Below are 22,135 nucleotides of genomic sequence, written 5' to 3'. Positions count from 1 at the left end.
TTTTTGGTATCCCTTCTGTACATTGTGCCTATGCCCATTTATTCTCGTTCTTAGTGGTAATGTGGTCCGTCCGACATATTGAAGGCCACAATCACAGGTGATTAAATAGATTACATAATTAGATTCACAGGTTAAATTCTGTTTAATCGGAAAAACTTCTTTTGTGCAATTACTAGTTATTTTTTGATTGTTATGATCAATCGACCAACAACATTTACAACGTGTCTTTCCACATTTGAATACACCTATAGGATACTCAATAACTGAAGCAGCTTTTTTTGAATTTCTGGGGGAGCGTAATTTACTGGGAGCTAGAATGTTTTTAATATTTCTAGCCCTACGATATGTAATAGCTGGTTCACTAGGTAAAAGTTTCCCCAGTACGGGGTCATTTTTTAGAATATACCAATGTTTTTTTAAAATGTTCCTGATTTTAATGTGTGACCTGTTGTATGTTGTTAAATAATTTAGTTGCCATTTTTCTTTTTCCTTATTTTTCTGATTTCTATTATTGTAACTTGGTTTCAGACATTCTGCTTGTGTCAACTTATTCGCTCTTGTTTTAGCTCCTTTTATAATTTCTTGGGGGTAGCGTTTCTCTTTAAAACGTTCTATCATTATTTGGCTCTGCTCCTCAAAGTCTTTAGTTTGTGAACAATTTCTCCTCAATCTTTTAAATTGAGAAAATGGAACATTTGCCTTCCATTTGTGATAATGATCACTATAAAAATCAAGGAGACTATTCCCATGGGATTTTGGACAAACAATTCAAGTTCAGTTAAGTTAGATGGTCGCTGAGCATGGACAGCCCGCTTCAAATCATCCCACAGATGTTCAATGATATTCAGGTCTGGGGACTGGGATGGCCATTCCAGAACATTGTAATTGTTCCTCTGCATGAATGCCTGAGGATTTTGAGCGGTGTTTTGGATCATTGTCTTGCTGAAATATCCATCCCCGGCGTAACTTCAACTTCGTCACTGATTCTTGAACATTATTCTCAAGAATCTGCTGATACTGAGTGGAATCCATGCGACCCTCAACTTTAACAAGATTCCCGATGCCGGCATTGGCCACACAGCCCCAAAGCATGATGGAACCTCCACCAAATTTTACAGTTAGTAGCATGTGTTTTTCTTGGAATGCTGTTTCTTTTTGGACGCCATGCATATCGCCTTTTTTTATAACCAAACAACTCAATTTTTGTTTCCAAAATGAAGCTGCCTTGTCCAAATGTGCTTTTTCATACCTCAGGCAACTCTATTTGTGGCGTACGTGCAGAAACGGCTTCTTTCTCATCACTCTCCCATACAGCTTCTATTTGTGCAAAGTGCGCTGTATAGTTGACCGATGCACAGTGACACCATCTGCAGCAAGATGATGCTGCAGCTCTTTGGAGGTGGTCTGTAGATTGTCCTTGACTGTTCTCACCATTCTTCTTCTCTGCCTTTCTGATATTTTTCTTGGCCTGCCACTTCTGGGCTTAACAAGAACTGTCCCTGTGGTCTTCCATTTACTTACTATGTTCCTCACAGTGGAAACTGACAGGTTAAATCTCTGAGACAACGTTTTGTATCCTTCCCCTGAACAACTATGTTGAACAATCTTTGTTTTCAGATCATTTGAAAGCGGGCTGTCCATGTTCGGTGACCATCAAACTTAACTGAACTTGAATTGTTTTGTAGAAAGAAATGGTCCAAAATACCTTTATCCAGGATCCAGGAACTGATTAAAATCTACAGGAAGCGACTAGAGGCTGTTATCTTTGCAAAAGGAGGATGTACTAAATATTAATGTCACTTTTCTGTTGAGGTGCCCATATTTTTGCACCGGTCAAATTTTGGTTTAATGCATATTGCGCATTTTCTGTTAGTACAATAAACCTCATTTCAATCCTGAAATATTACTGTGTCCATCAGTTATTAGATATATCAAACTGAAATGGCTGTTGCAAACACCAAAATATTTAGAACTAAAAATGATTAAGATTAATAGGGGTGCCCAAACTTTTTCATAGGACTGTATCTATTGTGTGGACAGATGAACAGTTTTTCCTTTTTACTCTAACAAGACAGGAGGTTATCACATTATACCCATGTTTGTTTTATTTTTGTTCCTCTAAAAAAATGAAAGATACGATTTGTGTCAAATTTATTTCTAACCAATTTGCATATATATTTATTAATGGGAATTTTGATCTTTTATTTTTAAAAAAATTACCAAAAAAATACAGTTTTTAGTGAATATGGTTTTTTTGTATATATTTTTAGATCTGAAGAAGGGGTGGAATAATTGTATAGTTCCGATACCCCGAAACGCGTCATTTTCTGAATAAATACTTACCTTATATCAAGTCACCTGTCCTTTCTGAGTGAGCGCGATCAGCGACTGTTCTTGGTATTTATTCCAAAAAGATCTTCTATTAAAAAAAACCATTGTTACTTACCTATCTCCGGCTCCCCTGCATCCTCGGCTGTGTCGGCAATCTTTAAAGGAGTATTCCCATGTACATAATCATATCTATACTTGTAGATAATTAAAAGTTAAACATTTTTGCAAATATAAGTAATTAAAAATTTTGCAAAGTTTTAAAGATTTTCTCTAACTCTCTTAGTGGTGACAGTCTGTTGTCTTGATTGATTGCCATGGATACAACCACTAATGCAGAAACTTTCTATGGTCTGGGTCTTGTCAGAAACCCAGCTATGATTTTCTTATTGTAGCCGGGTTATCAGATGGGGACACTACATGTATCAGAAGATATCCCGGCCACAATAAGGAAATCATGGCTGATTTTCTGACCTTAGAAAGGTGCTGCATTGGTGGTTGTATCCATGGCAACCAATCAAGATAACAGACTGTCACCACTAAGAAAGTTAGAGAAAATCTTTAAAACTCTGCAGAATATTTAATCACTTATATTTGCAAAAATGTTTAACTTTTAATTATCTACAAATTTAAAAATAATTATGTAGATTGGAATACCCCTTTAATGACTTATGGACGTCACATGACCCGGGACGCAGGTCCGATGCCTGTACGGAGCATGGAGAGGTTATTTTGTTCTCTTACCTCTCCCCGGCCTCTGATCATAATACTTGGGGGTCTGAAAACCCCCTCGAGTATAATAGTTCTTGTGGGGCCCACGGCGTCCCTTACCGATCCTGGCCCCTGCCAGGATCAGTAAGTAAATAGGGCCCGTTACCAGCTGGAGTTAGAGACGACTCACTGTGAGGGGAAGGGGGAGGGAGGAAATCCGGGCAGCAGGGAGAAGACTTCATAGGAAAGCATTGATAGCTACTGTAGGTCAGTTAGAGGATTACAAGCAGCCATTAGCTGATGCTGAAGCTGCACATGGTGTCTTCCGTTATGTACTTTCCCTATATATCGGGAGGACACCATGTACATCTTCAGTATCAGCTAATGGGGGCCCATGTGTGTTGAGGCAAATGCATTGGTCAAGTGCACGATCGGGCCCCCGACCAGTGCTTCTGCTTTGGCAAAATGAGGACAGTCCGACCCTGCGCAGTAATAGCGGCTGTCGCCGGGCCCCTAATGTCCCGGGCCCTGTGGCAGCCACTACCCCTGCTACCCTGGTAGTTACACCACTGCATGCACCATTCATGAATGAACCCATCTTAAGGGTCCATTCACACGGGGGAAAATGGTGAGGAATTGGAGATGTTTTGAAGTAAAATCTACATGATCATGGGTGTATTTTGCTTGCAGTGGCTCTTAGGCTAAGGCCCCATGCGGACAAAAATCGCTGCAGGAAAAACCATGGCAAAAACGCATCATTTTTTTTTTCCGCAGCGCTTTTCACACACCGATTTGCTTCCATTATACCTATAGGGAAAAGTTTCCATAGGTATATTTGAAATGCTGAGATTTCCAATACTAAAAACAGGTTTCCACAACATGCGGCCTTAGCCTTAGGGTAGTTTCACACAGAATCTGGTCCAAACAATGGCTAGCCGCGACTAGATGACAATGCAGTGCACCGGCATCCAGTCACGGCAATCCGCTCCAGATTAGGTCCAAATGAATGGGCCGAGTCAGGAGAGGAGTATGGCACTGTGAACCCCGCGGCGGATTCAGCCGCAGAAACCGCAACAAGAATAGTCATGTCGCTTTTTTTCCGCTACTAGGACTTCAATGGGAGCTGGTTTTGCCAGTGGATTTTGACGCGGATTCCGCTTCAAAATCTACTGCCAAAAAACTCCATGTGAACTTACCCTGAGTCTCTATCAGGTAAATGGAGCACTATGAATACATCTGAAGGTTTTCCGTCCTAATAAGGCCAAAATTAGGCTCTCGATGTGATGCGAGTGAGGCTTTACTTGTGACTACACGAATGCTGTTAAGACTAAGTTCAGACGGAGTATTTTGGACCGGAATCTGAGGTGGAGGCCGCTGGATGCTGATTCAGTCGCAGCACTGCGATCCACATTAGGCCCAAATGAATGGGCCTAATTGGGAGTGTCTTCAGGCGGATTCGTAAGGCGCAATCCACCTGAAGAATGAGCATGTCCATTCTTTTTTCCAGGAGCCAGAAGAAACGGCTCCCGGAAAAAAGAAAAAGACGGCTCCCATTGACAATGGGAGACATCTTTTTGGTCAGGATTTTAAAATCCTGACCAAAAAACTCAGTGTGAACTCAGCCTACGAAAGTCGTTAAAGGCTTGTTAGCCTAATCCAAGACTGAAAATATAAGGGAAAGGTACATAGCTCTCTTTAAGATTTTCTGTTTTATTTTGTATCCTCTGTTGTTTTGGTGCAAAAAACAAAACAAAACACTCCATCAAAAACTACACAAGATTTTGACAAAAATGGGTGGAATATCAACGTATTATCATTTTTATCTTTTTCCCTCTTTTTATTGATAGGCATCTAGAAGAATGTTGGATGAGGAGCTGACCGTCAGCCTTTCAATCCCCAGTGATTCAAATACATACAATGCAAACCGAAGGCATGAATCTATGTCCACTAGCGAACATGAATCAAACTCTACCTACGACAGGATATTTCCTCTTGGGCCAGACTATCAGGAGCTCACTGCACAAGCAGTAGTGGAAGAGGAAGCTGGTATTTTTTTTTAATAGAACCTAAATCTCTTTAATCTCATCCGTGGTCATTTCTGTATATAGAGTATACTTAGGAAAATGAACCTATAACCCTTGCCATACCATATATATATAGTAATAGTTTGGTGCTGTCATGTCGCAGGTATGACAGTCACCACTAGAAGGATCACATTTTGCAGTATACTTGTTCTAAAATTCCTTGATTTGCTATTAGGCTGTGAGCAGAAAACCTAAGGTAAATTGTTCCTGTTAGTGGCTAACATGATTACACAGAAATACATTTTCTCTCCAAATCATTTTACTAGGCTGTGTTCACACATTTGATGAGTTTTCCATTTTTATGTTCAATTCCGATGTGAACAAATCCATCATATGATGGATGAAAACAGGTCCTGATGGACTATACCCATGTTGGTGAACCTATGGCACTCAAGCGCCGTCGCTCTGACCGCTGTCTGGGGGCCATTCAGCGCCGCACCTCCCATGAGGCGACCTGAAGCGACCGCTTCAGGCGGCGCTATGCCAGGGCCTCGGGAGGGCGGCATTTTTGCTGACCTAAGCCAATCCAGGACAAGCTGTCCTGGACTGGCTTAGCGTCACCGTGTCTGCAGCCCGACACGGGATGCGAGCGGTGTATTGGGGCGGCCCTGCTGGACGCAGTGCTGCTCCAGCGGCCGCCCCTCACTCAGGCAGAGAGCAGGTCCTCTCCGTGCCTGCAAACGCCGCTCGGCCACGCCCCCTTTCTGTGTGGCCCCGCTCCTTTCTTGTGACTCCGCCCCATAAGCCCCGCCCCTCCTGGGGGGGGGCGGCTTTCTGACGTCGCTTCAGGCGGCAGAAAACCCAGGTTCACCCCTGGGGCCATTGTAATGCACATTGTACTGTCTGGGGGCCACTGCAAAGCGCATTGTACTGTCTGGGGGCCACTGTGGAGTACATTGTACTGTCTGGGGGGGGCACTGTGGAGCATATAATATTGTGTGGAGGCCACTGTGGAGCAAGTTATACAGCACGGGGGCCACCATGGGGCACATTGTACTGCTTAGGGGCCACTGTGAGGCAAATTGTACTGTGTTTGGGCCCTGTCACTATTTATATCACACAGTATCTGTTTTATAGCAGAAGTGATATTACTACAGGCTGTAATAACATTGCACGGTCACTATACAACAGACCCTTTGCTATGTAAGTAGTGATCATTAATTGTTCAAAAGTACCAAATATAAAATTTTACCTTTACCTTTCAATATAAAGTTATTTGTAGTATTGAAAGTTCTGTAAAGCCCCATTTACACAACCATATATTGCGGGTCCGTAACTGTCCACAATTGTGGATCCACAGAGTATTCAAATTAAATTGCTGTGTTGGCACTTTGCGATAATTTAGTGGGTTTTGGGTTGTAGTTTAGGCACTCGGTCTCTAAGGGTAAGTTCACACTAAGTTTTTTGGTCAGGGTTTTGAGGCCGTATCCGCCTCAAAACCCTGACCAAAAAGACAGTTCCCATTGAAATCAATAGGAGCCGCTCAGGTCTTTTTTTACGGGAGCCGTTTCTTCGGGCTCCCGGAAAAAAAGAAGAAAGATGCTTATTCTTCAGGCCAAGTCGCCTCACGATTCGGCTAGAAGACACTCCCTCCTCCGTTCTAGGCCCATTCATTGGGCCTAGACTGGAGCAGAGTGCGTGGCTGGATGCCGATGCAGTGCATCGGCTTTCAGTCGTGGCTACCTAGTTTTTGGATCCAAAAAACTCCGTGTGAACTTACCCTAAAAGGTTCGCCATCACTGGACTATACCCATTGACTATAATGAGTATCTGTTATGGTATCTAGCAATTTTAAGCTAAGGCCCCATATAGCAGGGCCATTATACCTATATGGAAATCGCGAAAGTTCCTGTAGGTATAATTGACATGCTGTTATTTGCAAAACCAAAAGCATCTTTCAAATCGCAGCATTTCCACTGCAGATTATTTTCTACAATATGTGTCTCATCCACTTTGCAGTTACTGCGGGCAATTTGCGGCGCTTACTCCAATTTGCGGCGCTTAGCCTAAATTTTTGGAGAATAAATGGGGAGAATATAAAAATCAAGATGGAGTCTGATTAGAAGCAGAGAGGAGGCTGCAGTGCTAGAAGTACAGAATACACAAGAGAAATGCAGAACGTAATAGATAATCGGTTAGGTGGTGTGAGGATGACAAATTTTGTTTCCACTGGATACCATTTTGCAGGTCAAAATAAGATGTAAATTGAATGATGAATCTTTTATATTGGGACAGATGTATGAAACTGTCTACAAGAAAACTGCAATTGTTGCCAGTAGCAACCAGTCACAGCATAGCTTTTGCTGTGTAAGAACACTATAAGAAATTAAAGCTGTGCTGTGATCAAGTTTAAATGGGCAAATCTTTTAGAGAGGGCTTGTAGACCAGGTATATTAGAAGGATATTCCTGATCAATGGAGGTCCAAATGCTGACTGCAAGAGCAAGCAGCAGCACTGGGGACACAGCAACCTTAACAGCTGTTGGCTTCCAGTACCTTTTTCCATTCAAGTTGTTGACTACACCCAAAAGGAAGAAGTGTGTAGGGTGACACAAATACTTTAGCATAATTCTAGTAAAGAAAATAATTGGTAATTTGAGTAATATATTGTGTATTACAGTACAGAAACATACTTTACTATAACATACTGTAAGCCGATGGCTGGTCAGGTAATGGAGGGGGTGTACATCTCACCCAGACTACTAAGGTGGGTGAGATGAGAAAACTCCAGAAAGAACATTTCTCAGCAGATAACTATTATCTGCTGAGGGTTATTTCAAAGTTCCAGTTACTGGGCTGGATTTTTAGGAATGACAGGTAGGATTGGTAGTGGGACCTGTCATTCCACCCCCCTCCAGTCCACACTTTGGGGATGTTCCGGCAGCGACTCAGCTGCAGAGAGTCTCCTCGTCTGGAGTTTCCTCATCTCACCCACCTTAGTAGTCTGGGTGAGATGTACACCCCCTCCATTATCTGACCAGCCATCGACTTATAATACTTTTTTTTTTTTTTCAGGATGTTCTGCTGGAAAACTAGCTCTTCCTACAAATGCCGATGGTGTTCCTCACTATGCTGAGGCTGATATAGTGAACTTGCAAGGAGTCACTGGAGGCAACACCTACTCTGTTCCAGCCATCACTATGGATCTTCTATCTGGTAAAGAGGTAGCAGTGGAAGAATTTCCAAGAAAACATTTAGCTTTTAAAGAGAAACTTGGGGAAGGACAGTTTGGTGAGGTCAGTATTTTCTGTTTGCATATAGACAATTTACAGATGCCAAAGACTCCATAAAATGCATACTGTACATTCAACTCCATGTAATCTATAAGTAGCAAACTATAGTCCCTTTCTGAGGGTTCCTCGGTTTCCCTAAATCCTTTCCCTGCAATCTAACCAGTTATTGTACTACAGCACCATATTTGGCCAAATATCAGTCTGAAAATATATTAGTTGCAATGGAAATTGGCATTTACTCATATTCTTTCAGATTCACATTAGAAACAGCATAAACATACAGTACCTCCCAACTGTCAAAGGTTAGAAAGTAGGACAAAATATATAGCGAGCCGCTTCTAAATTGACTCCGCCCACTCCAATCCATTTAACTTTGTGCTCCCCACATAATAACCCTAATATTGTATGCACACACATTATAAATGTTCTCCTCAAATTGACCCCACAGTATAAAGTCTCTCTTCTGGTGCATCCAGTTTAATGTCCCCCTTCAGTTGCCCTAAGTTTAATGTCATCCTCCAGTTGCCCTCAGTTTAATGTCCCCCTCTAGTTGCTCACATTTTAATATTCTCCTCCAGCTACCCCAGGGTTTAATGTCCCCCTCCATCTGTCCCCAGGTTAATGCCCCCTCTAACTGCTCTCCTGTTTAATGTCCTTCTTCATCTGCCCCCAGTGTAATGTCCCTTTCATCTGTCTCACTACTAACCTGACTAGAATGGAGGTACTGCAGGTAGGTTCATGGTCTCGGTGTGTTCTGTAGTTACTATAGGTAGGTTCATGGTCTCGGTGTGTTCTGTAGTTACTATAGGTAGGTACTCCTCACAGCAAGTCCATTCTAGCTGTCTCACTACTGACCTGACTAGAATGGAGTTGCTGCAGATAGGTTCATGGTCTCACTGCTTTCTGTGAAAGCCAGCATAGGGTCTATGTCTAACAATAAGCCCCACACAGCACACAGGCAGCAGCCCACCAAAGTCCAAATCACAACAGTGTACAGGCGGCAGTCACCCATGGAATGGTCTTCCTCCAGCACACAGGCAGCAGCGTTCCAGGGACTGGAGGCCCCCTCCTACCCTCAAAGCACAATGGAGGCAGCCCTCCACATAGGTGGCAAGACCCCAGAGGCCAGATCCCTCCAATACAGTGGTAGTACCCCAGGGACCACCACCAGCACCCTGCACACACAGGCAGCACCACAGGAACCCCCCACTTACATGAAATTAGTACCTCAGGGACCCACACTGCAAGACCCTTCGGACCCTGCACACAGGTGGAAGTACCCAAGGGACCATCACCAGCACCTCCTCACGCACAGGTAGCAAACATGCATACAGGTGGCACTACCATGGGACCACCTCCAGAACCTCCTATTATACAAGCAATACCTCAGGAACACCCCACACAAAATCAATACCCCAGGGATCCCACACAGACTCATACAGCGGCCACTCAGGCACCGAACCCCAAAAGACCCTGCCCCCTATTACATGTCAGCAGCACCCCAGTGACCCCTGCCCCCATCCTATTTAAATGCCAGATGCCCACCGAGGAGACATGCCCCCATATTTAGATGCCAATGGTACCACAGACCCCCTTAGATGCCAGCAGCACAACATAGACTCCTGTCCACCCCCTTAGATGCCAGCAGTGCAACAAAGACTTCTGCCTCCACACACACCCTTTAGATGCAAGTACCTCACGGATCACTGCCTCCTATCCATGCCAGCAGTATCCCCCTCATATGCCAACAGCACCCCAAGGACCCCTTACCCCCCTTTACATGCCAAAAGCATGCCAAGGATCTCTACCCCCCTTAGATGCCAGCAGCACCCCATGGATCCTTGCCATCCCCTTAGATGCTAGAAGCACACCAAAGACCCCTGCTCCCCCATTCAATGCCAGTAGCACCCCAAGGACCCCTGCTCCACCCTTAGATGCCAGCAGCACCCCAAAGACCCTGCTACCCCCTTAGATGCCAGCAGAACATCAAAGATCCCTGCCCTCCTCTAGATGCCAGCAGAACCCAAAGGACCCTATATCACTCGATGCCAATGGCACCCCTGGGACTCCTATCCCACCCCAAACATCAAATTCCCCCAGACCCTCCAGGATACAGTCCTATGTAAAACATCATTCTTTCTTCAACTCCTCAACATGCAGTCCCTTGTAAATACATCACTCCCTCCCCTCAGTCTCCTTCAAAATGCAGTCCCATGTAAAACAATCCTATCATTCCTCTTCCATCTTCCACTCCTCACTGTTTTCTTTTTTCCACCCATACATGCTCCACTACTGCTTCCTCTATAGAGCACAGAGCTGTGATGGAAGAGACCCTGCCCTCCTTGGAGAGGCCATGCCCCTTCCTGTGACATCATACCTACCAGGAGCTACTCCTTTCCGCACACGACCAAACACAGTGGTGAGGCAGGGGCTGTCTGCTCCTACTTCACCACTGTATTTAACTCATCTGTGTCCTCTTTGGTGCAGATGAGTTGAATCCGAGACATACCTCCGAACCCAAGCCTGTTCTGCAGAATGTGGTATGGTTGGGAGGTATAGCATAAACATACTGTGCAATAATGTAGAATGTGCAGCTCAGTTTCTTAGGGGCTATTCCCGCGTAGGAATTTGATGTTGACATGGGGGCAGATTCCCACCCTGAAGCAGCAGCAGATTTCGTCCAGATTCTGTCAGCAGCGGAAAGCTACAAATCAATGCCGTTGCCCTGCATAGGCACTCTGTGGCAACTAACTGGCGGACAGAAAACTGCTTCAGAAAACGAAGAGGATTACCTTTTCATTTTCCACTGTATTTACGGCCTCTTACAGTTCTTTCAAACTGAGCACAGCAGCAAAATACATATAGTGAGGGACATGAGAGATAAACTCATTGAAGCTGACCAGCATCACAATTCAACAGAGTAGCACAGCAATAAAATTCATGGGGGGTTGTTTTGCCAAGTTTTATCAACACAAGTTCTAGATATGCATTAAGACTAAGGCCCCATGGGCCGTAATCGCAGCGCTAAAGCGCTGCGGAAAGAACTGCTGCGTGAACGCATTACGGTTCTTTCTGCAGCACTTTCAACAGAAAGTTCACTGAGTTTTCCTCTGCGGACTTTCTCTTAACATTATATCTACGGGAAAGCCGCCGGCGTTTCCGTAGAAATAATTGACATGCTGTGATTTGCAAAGCCGCAAAGCTTCGCAAATCGCAGCATGTCCGCGCAATTTTGCACAGTAAAACGCCACGATTTTTCCCGCAGCGTCTCAGCTGTGGGCAAATCACGCGTTTACATCCCGTGGGGCCCCAGCCTAAAAAAGGCAGATCAATTAGGATATAACACATTTATTTTAAATAGTATAAGGACAAATCAGTTATGGTAAAATATTAGTGTATATAAGTGATATAATACTTTGATTCCAAGAAATAGTGTGCTATTGCGTACACTTTTCTAAAATGTTAGATACAAAGATTAATATACACAAAATAGGATGCAATGATTAAGATCAGCACCAAGAGCTTACATCATCAGCTGCCAGGAAAAGAAAATCATCAACCGTGGAAGCGACCGGCGGTGAGAAAACAACAATGAGAAGAGCATCCTCTACACACGGGTACAGAGATTCTGACCTCATCAGCGTCACCTCAACTTCTTACACACATTAAACAAAATGGCTGATATACAACAGTAGGTTGTAATCTTGAACTGCGCAGTTGCTGTTGTCTACGTCATCCTGTACCATGGAGTGGCCAGTTCCAAAGCCTCAGATAAGGTAGCCAAAATAACCTTCAGAAAACAAAAATAGGCTCCTGGGTGAGAAAAATCTCATACATTTGTTCACACAGAACTGGGAAATAAACAAAATAACTAATATATGCAAGCCTGTGCAAATATGTTTAAAATAGTTCACACAGTAATGAGAAATTCTGCTTAAAGGGATTCTACCATTAAAACACTTTTTTTTTCTCATTAACACATCGGAATAGCTTTAAGAAAGGTTATTCTTCTCCTACCTTTAGAAGTTGTCTCTGGCTCGCCGTTCAGTTAAAATCCCGGTTTTTGTTGGTATGCAAATGAGTTCTCTCACAGCACTGGGGACGGGCCTCAGCGCTAAAACAGCACTGGAGCCCTGGGGGTATCCCCAGTGCTGCGAGAGAACTCTCTCCAGCAGCGCCTCCACCTTCTTCAGCAACCGCCTCTTCTTCTTCCAGCTGGGGTCACACTTCCATCGGGCCTCACGCAGAGCTGACTGCAAATGCTGGCAGCCACTTTTTTGTGGCCTTTTACGTAAGCATGTGCAGTACGCTCTGTACTCCGTTGAACCACAGGAGCATACTGCGCATGCTAGTGTAAACGGCCGCCGGCATTTGCAGTCAGCTCTGTGTGAGGCCCAATAGCAGAGCCGACTGCGCAGGCGTCGAAGTGTGACCCCAGCCGGAAGATGACAAGTGAAGAGGCGGTTGCTGAAGAAGATGGAGGCGTTGTGGGAGAGAGTTCTCTCGCAGCATTGAGGATGCCCCCAGTTCTGTTTGAGCGCTGAGGCCCGCCTGAGGCTGAGACTCATTTGCATACCGACAAAAAATGGGATTTTAGCCGAATGGCGGGCTGGAGACGACTTCTAAAGGTAGGAGAAGAATAGCCTTTCTTAAGGCTATTCCGACGTGTTAACGAGAAAAAAAGTGTTTTAATGGTAGAATCCCTTTAAGGCATAAAATGTAGTATATCTCACAAAATGGAGTCTAAAATATACAAAATGGGCTTTTGGGCCCCCTAAATTTCTGGGGTGCGGTAGCGATTGTTATACCTGCACCCTCTATAGCTAAACCACTGGTAGCTGCAGGGGATGGCTTTGAGGTGTTAAAATGTAAAACTGCTTGAATCCAAACTGCACATACTACTACCAGTTCTTAGAAAGCAGTGGTACCACTATGTTGACCTCATGTAAGGCCATAGCAAACGCATGGTTACACTACGGAGTCTGCCTCACTAAACTCCATCTCACTAAATCACCCAGCAGGTAGAAAGGTTCCATTTTCACCAAAATGTCTGATGGAGGAAACAAGAACTTATCACCCAATGCAGAGAGAAGAAATATTAGCCATTTTCTATACATAACAATAGCACAGATCACATAGTTCACATGGCTAAGATGTTAAAGGGAAGCTCACAGTCATGGGCCCCTTCACATGGCTGATACGCTGGCTGCTTTAGAACGTGTAAACGTTCCGTAGCAGCGGCGTCTAAAAGCAGATCGCATTGTTTTCTATGGGAGCCGTCAGACGCGCGCTCCCCATAGAAATGAATGGAAAAAGCAGCCCATTCATTTCTATGGGGAGCGCACGTATGCCGGCTCCCATAGAAAACAATGGGAACTGCTTTAGACGCCACTGCTACGGAACGTTTACACGTTCTAAAGCAGCCAGCGTATCAGCCGTGTGAAGGGGCCTTAGCTAGGATTCACCGCTATGCTCCGCCACACTCAAAAAAGAAATATTCAGCTATTTCAAGCAGTTGTTTTTTTTCATTTATACCTCCACTCACTGAACATCCCACAGTAGTAACATCATAGCACGACATATGCAATTACACACTTACATTTAACATAAAGGTTACTGTAGATAATAAAATAAAGATGTAGTAAAGCTGAGCTTGTCAGATGTAGGAAATCCTATCCAAGTATATTAGTCCAGTGTGATGTCATGATGTCACGCACCTTATGTTGCCCGATTGCAGGACTTGTTAGAAGTGATCTATGAGCTCATTTTCAGTGTTTGTTCAAGATGGGTTTTCTCTGTAGCTCTACTTCAGGGGTGGGTTTGATGCCCAAATACATAGATTGCACCTCCTCAAAAGTGCCCTTGGCAACCACCTATCTAGCCTACCCCTCATCCTGCCCTATTAAGCCTGCATTAGACATGTGTGGTATGATGTACTTCTAATGCCAACTTCCACAGAAGGCTTCCACTAACTTACCTTCAAGGGTATTTATTAGAGATGAGCGAGTAGTGTTCGATCGAGTAGGTGTTCGATTGAATACTACAGTATTCGAAATACTCGTACTCGATCGAACACTACTAACTGTTCGAAGTTCAATGTTCGATGCAGAACCAGCGTTGATTGGCAGAATGCTATACATTCTGCCAATCAGCGCTGGTTCTTCTCTTACCTTTCCAAAGTCTTCTCTGCGTCCCCGCGTCTTCTTCCAGGTGGAATTCACTCTGCCTAGGCATCCGGCCTAGGCAGAGCCGCATGCGCAGTCGGAATCCATTCGAACAGTCGAACAGTGTGCAGCTGTTCGAATCAGATTTCAAACCTCGGACACTTTAGTGTTCGCTCATCTCTAGTATTTAACATGTGACTTCTTCCAGTAAAGGTAACTTTTGGTATTCAATGTCTGACATCCAAAGTACATAAAATGACTGTCACAAATGGTGATTATGATATAGACAGGGGTAAATTACCGCAGGGGTAAACTACATGGCAGTGTATATTGACTTGCATTTCAGTATAGTTAAACATTATACTAAGCAACCTCAACAAGGAGAAATCGGGCTGTGCTCCACAAATGTATGAAATAAACTAATAGGAAGTGAGAGGTGAAGCTGAAAGAATTTATTTAGTGTCGGCATCTAAACAGAATCAAAAAGTACAATAAAAAAATCCTCATTTATAAAGAAAAGTTTTGAAAGATTGAATTGTTCTTTGTAGGTTCATCTCTGTGAAGCAGAAGGAGTAGAGGCCTTCCTAGACAAGGATTTGATTTTGGATACCAACATTGGTCAGCCTACTCTTGTGGCTGTGAAAATGCTCAGAGCAGATGCCAACAAGAATGCCAGGTGTGTATATCAGTTCACCCTACACAGATATAGGAACTGGAATATGGACTGCCCATGTTCACTGTAATATTGCTGTAACTTAGATAAGGTTTAGTATCTTTATTAATAATATCTAGAAATATTAGGTATTTTTTATGATGTCTGCATGTATATTGTATATTGAGTGAACAAGAAAAAAATTGGCTCATTACTGCCATAGAACATCTGTTTATGCAGAGAAAGTGCTTTTTTTTCTCCAATTTCTACTTATATGGAGTATGGAGGGAGTCCTCCATTTGACACTCGAGAGTCCCCAAAATAGGGGTGCCAGAGATTGATGAAGGCCACAAAGACAGGTACTGGGGGCAGCATTTGGTCCCCAAGATGGAGGTTGTGATCCCTCATTCTAGAGCAATGCAATTCCCTGTCTGCATTACTGACCATTTTTATTAGACCATTTTTATTCATGAGTAGAGATGAGCGAACACTGTTCGGATCAGCCGATCCGAACAGCACGCACCCATAGAAATGAATGGAAGCACCTGTGACGCTGACTTTGCCGGCGGCCGGCCGGCGTCACAGGTGCTTCCATTCATTTCTATGAGTACGTGCTGTTCGGATCGGCTGATCCGAACAGTGTTCGCTCATGTCTATTCATGAGGCTTTGTTTGTTATGTCACCTTGCTTGGTCAATTTGTCAATAATTCCCTTTGTCTAGTGGATTTTTTGTTAATTTATGTGTACTATACACAATTTGCTTTGCAAAATGAAAATGATAAACCAACTCCAAGAAAACCTTTAAGAAGCAGTTTAACAATATATAAAACAATTCACCTAGTTGACATGTTTATTTGTTTCAATGCTTTGCAGAAATGATTTTCTAAAGGAGATCAAGATAATGTCCAGGTTAAAGGATCCCAATATTATTCGCCTGCTGGCGGTGTGCATTGCAGAGGACCCACTGTGCATGATAACAGAATATATGGAAAATGGAGATCTTAACCAGTTTCTTTCACGACAACAAGCAGAAAAAGAACCCCTTAGTGCCGTGTCAAATATCAAGTAAGTTTCTAGAACATCTTTTTTTTTTTAGGAAGAACTATTATTACAAATGGGTGAACCTCTGAAGATTCATTTTATTTGTTTGGGTGGTTCAGTGCCAAGATTTGTTTCAGGTCAAATACATTTGTTTCAATTCAGATTTTAGCCAAAAAACACCTAAAGGTTAAGGCCCCAGGTTATGAGCCACAGCCAAAAAGCGTTGTGGGAATAACCATGGTAGAAATGCATTGCGGTTTTTCCCGCAGCCCTTTTCACAGAAAGTCTGTAGAGTTTTCCTCTACAGACTTTCTGCTTCAATTGTACCTATAGTCCCACCATTCCTAAGCAATCAATGCTATTAGTTTTGGTGCATAATATGCCATCTTGGCAGGGGGAGGTAAGGGGTGTGATTCTGAGCTCTGCCATTACCTGCCTCTGATTGGAGTCTTGAATCATGTCCCCCTGCCTGACACTGCCCTTCTGACATTGCACAGCTTAAATAGCACATCAGTAATGGTGAACACTAGAGAAAAAATTCTAACTGTGCTGGAATGAATGGAGTGGCGCTTATTAGAGGATGCTAAGAACTGGAGTTGGTGGAGGTGGTGAGAGGTCCTCTTTAAGGACACCGCCCTATTTTTCAAAACTTTAACTTGCCCAAGTGATTTTGAGACTTTATTTGTGACACATTGTAGTGAATGCTGTTTTGTAAATCGCAGCATGTCAATTATAGCTACAGAACCAATAGTGGTTTCCATACAGGTATAATTTAAGCAGAAAAACTGTAGAGGAAACCTCTGCAAACTTTCTGTGAAAAGTGCTGTGGGAAAAACCGCAATGCTTTTCCGCTGCAAGACACTACGTGGGGCCTTAGCCTTAAGCAGGTTATCAAAGGTACAACAGTTTTTAGACTATATGTCTCTTATGCAATCTGGTCACAACATATTGCACCTAAAATGACATGTTGCTAGTAAAATTGTAATTTTCACTTTTTAGCTGTGCATTAAGTTCTGAAAATTAGCCTTAGTGTCCATTCACACGGATTCAGTGCCAAAATCCTCGTCAAAAAGCTCTGTGTGAATGGCCCCTAAAGGCTAGTTCACACGGGGCAGAATGGTCAGGTCTTTGAAGCGTAATCCGCGTCAAAATCCTGCTCAAAAAACCACCTCTCATTTAAATCAATGGGAGACAGTCATTTCCTTTTTCCACGAGCGGTTTATTCCCGCTCGCGGACAAAAGAAGCGGGCTGCCCTTTCTTCAGGCGGATTCTGACACCACCCTCCAGACTAGACCCATTCATTTCGGCCTAATCCGGAGTGGAATGCTGCGACGGGATGCCAGTGCACTGCACCGGCATCCCGTTGCGGCAGCCGTGACTTCATCATCTTGTTAAATGTCGGTGTTTATCTGTTCTTCACACGTGTAATCATCTTTTAAAAAGAAATGTCTCTGGGTCCCAAAAAATGTATGACACAGGGACGACCTTATGCGCATCACTGGGCCATGATGGCATATGAGAAACATGTGCCACCACTTGTGCTTTTGCAGCCCCATTCATTGAAGTCAGTGAGCATTGGCAGGAGTTTTGCTAGCGACTCACGGCACTATACACAAGACCTTTAAAATACATGGTCATGTGTATGGGGCCATAGAAATAAATGGGTCAGTCTGCTAGCCATAAAAAACACAGCTAGGACACTGACCATGCACACAGTAATTTCTTTGGCTTTGCAGTGATTTAAAAAGCGTGGCTTTTGCCTATAATGTAAATGACTTAGGTAACGGTGTTTTCTGTGATTTAACACTATTCTGTTTCTTCCAGTTACTCAGACCTCAGATATATGGCTGCACAGATTGCTTCTGGAATGAAATACCTCTCATCTCTAAATTTTGTGCATCGAGACCTTGCAACACGTAACTGCCTTGTTGGAAGAAATTACACCATCAAAATAGCTGATTTTGGCATGAGTCGGAATCTGTACAGTGGGGATTACTACAGAATTCAGGGTCGGGCTGTGCTTCCTATTAGGTGGATGTCTTGGGAAAGCATTTTAATGGTAAGTTTTAAAATTAAAATACATTGTTGCAGACACAAAAAAATAAAGACATTTTATCTCATTGGGCATTATGAAGAAGTAATAAATGCATATATGAAATAATTTCAAAGAATTCAATTGCTGATCCAAGTACTAATAGAACATTGATGAAATACAGATGCTTTCTGTTTTATTATATGTCCAAATTACAGATCTGTAATATAGATGTATAACTATAGGGTCAGGTGAAACAGCTCTGTGGCTAACTTTAGAGTTGTTTGAGCAGAAAAAAAAATTATGTCTCAGTATCTGGTTTTATTTAATATAACCAGACAGATTTAACGCTAGGTTTCCTGGCGGTCTGAGGTAGTAAAAAGGAGAATGCCCCTTTCCCTCAGTTCGGGTAGTGAAGGACTTGATACACAGTGGTGATATAATTCACTTCCCCAGGTTCTAGTATTGTTGGACCTGTTTATGCAGTGAGATTCCCCATCCCTGCCATGCATCTAATCTTCCATTAGTTATCCATTTCTATGATGACCTAAAGCACTTCAGTTAAAAATAAAGTAGAAAAAAAAACAAGATAAAAGAGGTGACACTTCCTTGTTAAGGATGCATTCACATTGGCGTTGCTTAATCCATTCTTCTTGTCTGTCGTAGGACCAGAAAAGTAGATTGAACAAACGAATCCGGAGGGAAAACTTTGACTATAATGGGGTCCATTGGGGAACTGTTATTTTCTCACCGACATAGCCAGAAAGGAAAGTGAGGCTTGCAGGAGTTTTTGTCCACAAATTCAGATGGTCTCTGCACCCCACAGTTGCCATCACGGGGGAAGGGGATTTGACTGTATCCTAAATATGACTAATCTTACTCTTTTTTTAAATACCTGGCGGTTACAGCATTTACAAAAAAATCTATCAATGTTTTTCATTCTCCAGGGCAAATTCACAACTGCCAGTGATGTGTGGGCCTTTGCTGTGACCTTATGGGAGATGTTGACTTTCTGTCAAGAACAACCATATAGTGAGATGTCTGATGAACAAGTGATTGAAAACACTGGAGAGTTTTTTCGAGATCAAGGGAAACAGGTACATATTGATAAACATGTTTAAGTTAAAAAAGAAAAAAAATATGTTTGTACCTGGAGAAATATAGACGTATAGTACAGTATTTGGGATAGCTAAGTCACTTTTTACCACTGGAAGATGTTTGAGGTTGCCTACTAGCTTGTCCTGTGAAGTTGTTCCAGCTTGTTGAATATTCTGACCTCTCATGTTTGACCTCTGCTTGATCACCTGACTTTGTACCTGTTCCACCTGCTAAGGCCTATTGCCTGTTATAACATATTTCTTGAAAACCCCCTGCCCTGACATTTAATTGTTCTTTGATCACATCTCTGCCTGTCCTCTTGGTTTCATGCATCAGTATTTCATCCCACCTGAGTCAGTCATCACTAAATCAAGACGACTCCAAGAGAGAGCGCCCTGGTGGTTCCCTGCAGCAAAGTCCAAGCCCAGGGGTGAAAGGATGAATACCAGGGGACCACTTAATCTATATTCACACAACACCGAGCAACACCTGTGTGATGTAATTTTAATTATTTTTTTTGTTTAATGGACGTCACACAGCAACATTAAATTCAATTCAAGTGAATGGGGCTATTCACATGACCATTATTTTGACGATCCATGTATGGACTGTGAATATATAGGTCATGCTCTATTTTTGTCCATTTTCACAAACCTTTCCATATACTCAAATGTGAAAATGATTGCCCCTTGGGTGCAAAAAGGCCAGGACAAATTTTTTCACGGCCATTTTGCACCTCAGTTCTCTGAATGTAGCCTTAGGTTGTCTAGTTGTCCTCAGGGGTATCCCTTGGCCAAGCCAATTCATTAGCACAGTGGTTCCACACGCACTGTGTGACATAAAATTTGCAGGTACAAAGAAGTATTTCCTCTTCACTTATCTTTAATCCTTCAGGTAGTAATAATTTGCTGTTCTTGTTTTGATATCGTTTTTTGTGTCTTGTACCGTAATGTTAATTCTCTAATTTCAGTACATACATAAGTATTTTATATTTCTATCTTACCAGGTATACCTTCCTCAGCCTACAATTTGTCCTGACAAAGTTTATAAGCTCATGTTGAGCTGTTGGCGAAGAGAGACCAAAGACCGGCCAAGCTTTCAAGAAATTTACAAACTTTTGCAACCAGACCCTGATCTAGAAAAATGATTTTTATACTCGTTAAAATGAATATCCATCAAGTCTATAAGAAATGTTCCACTGAATACAACACACCTACATGTCACCAAATTTCTTGAATCCTTTTAAGTTATTTCTTTCCTTGTGGACTTTAGGCTGAGCAAATATCCTCCTAAAACCTTGGAAAGTAATCAATTGTGAATGATCTGTTTGCAGATTTTAAATGTTACTTTTTCCATTTTTACAATGGTCAAAACGATGTACATATTATATATATATGTACAAAAATATTACAAAATATTACAAAAATATTGGCGAATATATCTTCATTTAGTGACTTGGGATAGTTTATACTGGTAGGCTGTCAGCTATGACTTTCCAAACCAAATATGTTTCATATCAACAGTGGGTAAGATGAAAATCTGCCAACAATATTTTCACAAACTTTCTTGTATCACAACATCACTTATGTAATAGGTTTGAGCTATAGCTTACCAAAGATAACCATTAAAATATCCCTATTTAAGGAAGATACAAGGAATACAGGGAAATAAATTGCTTATCTTTAATTGATGACAACTGGAGGATCCTTTGAACTTTGTTTTCTGTACATTTATAGAATGTTTAAATGTAAATATTAATTTCATATCTACATATATATGTGTGTGTATAGCTTATGGCATAACTAAAACTGCTACTTTATTTTCTTTATTTTTTCATTTTTCATTCACCCTTTCCTTCACCTTTTGCGTTGCCAAGATCCTTAGTTAGTTACCATAAAATAATACGGTACATATCTAACAATTCTTTCCCATCTATAAGCAATATACCCTACAAATGGATTCTAAAATGTACTATTTGCACAGTTCTTTGGTAAATCTAAGGTTAATCTGTTTATTGATATTATATTAAATACATTTTGTGCTATTACAGGAGCTCCACAAACACTAAATGTTTTATGTATTTGTTATATTTTGCTCTAGATGACGGTCAGATCAGGGTGTGCTTTATGGATAATAGTATATGCTTAATGAAACATACAAACAGGTGTACATTTATATTTAAGGAATTGGGAAGTCACTTTTTACAGATGATTCTAGATATATAGGCAAGCTTCTTAACAATAGTAGATATTTTTAGAGTGACAAGCTGAACCAGGATACATGTCTGCTTCACTAAGTATACTGTAAATGGTTTACCTTTTCACCACACACCAATATAGGCTACTGTGCTTTATTAGAATAATATGCTACACACTAATGCCCAATACAATTATCGCATAATGAGAGCATTAAGGCTCTCACCTCAAAGAATAGAAAGGGTGGAAAGGAAAAAGATTATTGTCCACAAATACCCTTTTTACAATTAAGAAAAAATGTTTAATTCGCAATAGAATGGTCACCATTATGGATGAGCGAAAATGTTCGGGGTTCGAAATCCGATTCGAACAGCCGCACACTGTTTGACTGTTTGAACGGATTTCGAACCCTATTATAGTCTATGAGGGGAAATGCTCGTTTCAGGGATACGCAACATTCGATCAAATTCTACTTACCAAGTCCATGAGTGAGGGTCGGGCTGGATTCTTCTCCCTGCGCACCGTCCCCGCGTCCTCTTCCGGCCTTCAATTCACTCTGCTAGGCCGATGCCTGGCAGAGTGAATTCAGAGCTGGAA

At 42.3% G+C, this 22,135-nt stretch overlaps 1 protein-coding gene across 1 annotated transcript in view; it reads left to right on the top strand.

The window, feature by feature from the left end:
• Positions 1-20,627, top strand: part of DDR2 (discoidin domain receptor tyrosine kinase 2) — a 91,804-nt gene extending 71,177 nt beyond the window's left edge. The window contains exons 12-18 of the mRNA XM_075286695.1: positions 4,887-5,085; positions 8,138-8,358; positions 15,068-15,195; positions 16,045-16,236; positions 18,038-18,272; positions 19,193-19,342; positions 20,350-20,627. Coding sequence (XP_075142796.1) covers positions 4,887-5,085; positions 8,138-8,358; positions 15,068-15,195; positions 16,045-16,236; positions 18,038-18,272; positions 19,193-19,342; positions 20,350-20,490 — 1,266 coding nt within the window. The 3' untranslated portion in view covers positions 20,491-20,627. The remainder of the gene's footprint in view (positions 1-4,886; positions 5,086-8,137; positions 8,359-15,067; positions 15,196-16,044; positions 16,237-18,037; positions 18,273-19,192; positions 19,343-20,349) is intronic.
• The last annotated feature ends 1,508 nt before the right edge of the window (positions 20,628-22,135 follow it).

The sequence above is a fragment of the Leptodactylus fuscus genome, chromosome 9, assembly GCF_031893055.1.
Source record: "Leptodactylus fuscus isolate aLepFus1 chromosome 9, aLepFus1.hap2, whole genome shotgun sequence".
NCBI lineage: Eukaryota > Metazoa > Chordata > Amphibia > Anura > Leptodactylidae > Leptodactylus > Leptodactylus fuscus.
This window is presented reverse-complemented; position numbering and strand designations above follow the sequence as displayed.